General features: G+C 38.6%; 1 protein-coding gene across 1 annotated transcript; it reads right to left on the bottom strand.

Moving 5' to 3' along the window:
- Positions 1–660: 660 nt before the first annotated feature.
- Positions 661–1611, bottom strand: LOC126599074 (uncharacterized). Its single transcript, XM_050265433.1, has 2 exons — positions 1333–1611; positions 661–1218 (listed from the first exon to the last, which is right to left on the bottom strand). Exons 1-2 carry the CDS (start codon positions 1609–1611, stop codon positions 661–663), a joined length of 837 nt encoding a protein of 278 aa, XP_050121390.1.

Here is a 1611-nt window from a genome sequence, read left to right as displayed (position 1 = left end):
TCAGTATGGATCAATTCTAGAGGTACAATGGCTCTCCATGCTTTCTCCTTGTCAAATGCCTCTCTGTGAGCTTTACCCATAGCACACCCTTCACAGACTTTGGATGTATCTTTTATCTCATGTAGCCCATAAACCATTTCCTTTTGTTGCAGAGATTTTAGACTTTGGAAATCTAGATGCCCAAATCTCATATGCCAGTTCTAGGTGGTTTATTCAACAGTTGCTCTTTTAGCTACTTCATTTCCATATTCAAGTGTCATAGGGAAACACTTATTGCTAGTCATTTGCACCTTTGCCAATAGGTTCTCAAAGGTTCTGTCATCAAAGATATACATTATATAATCCCCAAATACCAAGAAGTACCCATGTTCAACCATTTGGCCTACACTTAAGAGGTTTTCATCTAGTCCTGGCACTAGCATGACCTTTTTTATGTATCTTTTTCCTTGTATGGTATCAATAACCAATGTTCCCTTTCCAACAGCTTGAACTAGGTCACCAGTACCCATTTTAACTTCGGCTATCACGTTCTGTTCACTTCAATCAAGAGGGATTCATGGCCAGTCATATGATTGTTACATGCACTATCCATATACCATACACTAGAATTTTTCACCACAGAGGTTGAGTGACATGCACAAAACATAGTTCCCTCTTCCTCTACTTCATTTGCGTAATTTGCTGCATGACAATTTTGCTTTTGTAGTCATTTGCCAAGTGACCAAATCTGTCACATTTATGGCACTTGGGTTTTTCCTTAAACCAACAGGTTCCATAATGCAATTTGTTGCAGTGAACACATGAAGTCTTTGTTCCTTCACCTTGATTATCTTTCTTTGCGACATTTGCAGGTTTTACATCCACTTTCTTGCCCTTGTTTTTCCAGTTGTTCTTGAATTTTGAGCTACCCCCATATGAGGAACTTGATCCTTCTTTAGGATTGATACTCAGGGATGAAAAAGCCTTCTCTGAACCATAGTCAGCATGCCTTTGTAGTCTTTGTTCATGTGACTTCAAGGAACCCATAACATCTTGCACACCAATTGTATCTGTATCTTTGGTTTCCTCTATAAGTTCTGCAATCGAGTCATAACTCCTAGGTAGACTAATCAAAAGCTTTTGCACAGTTCTTTGATTAAAAAGTTCTTCCCCATATGACCTCATTTGATTTACAAGCTCAAACAGTTTAGATACATACATAGATAAAGATTCATCATTCTTCATTCTAAGATGTTCAAAATCCATCATAAGCCATTGCAATTTCACAGATCTTACTTTCTTATCACCAATGAATTTTGATTTTAGAATATCCTAAACAGCTTTGGAGGTTACCTGTTGAGCTATGTGAGGAAAAATATCATCCGAGACTGCATTTTGAATTAGTCCCAGTGCTTTTGCATCTTTAGTGACGTTGTCCTTTAATGCTAGTTTTTTAGCTGTTGTAAGGTCATTCTCAACCTTCTCATCCATCTCAGGTCCTACATACCCTTTTTCAACTAGTTTCCAGAGATCCTGCGAGATGAAGATCGTACGCAGCTTGATCATCCGGAAATCGTAGTTACTTCTATTGAAAATGGGAGCTCGTAGCTCACCACCACCTCCTCCGGCCAT

This window comes from Malus sylvestris, chromosome 14, assembly GCF_916048215.2.
Source record: "Malus sylvestris chromosome 14, drMalSylv7.2, whole genome shotgun sequence".
In the NCBI taxonomy this organism is placed as follows: domain Eukaryota; kingdom Viridiplantae; phylum Streptophyta; class Magnoliopsida; order Rosales; family Rosaceae; genus Malus; species Malus sylvestris.
This window is presented reverse-complemented; position numbering and strand designations above follow the sequence as displayed.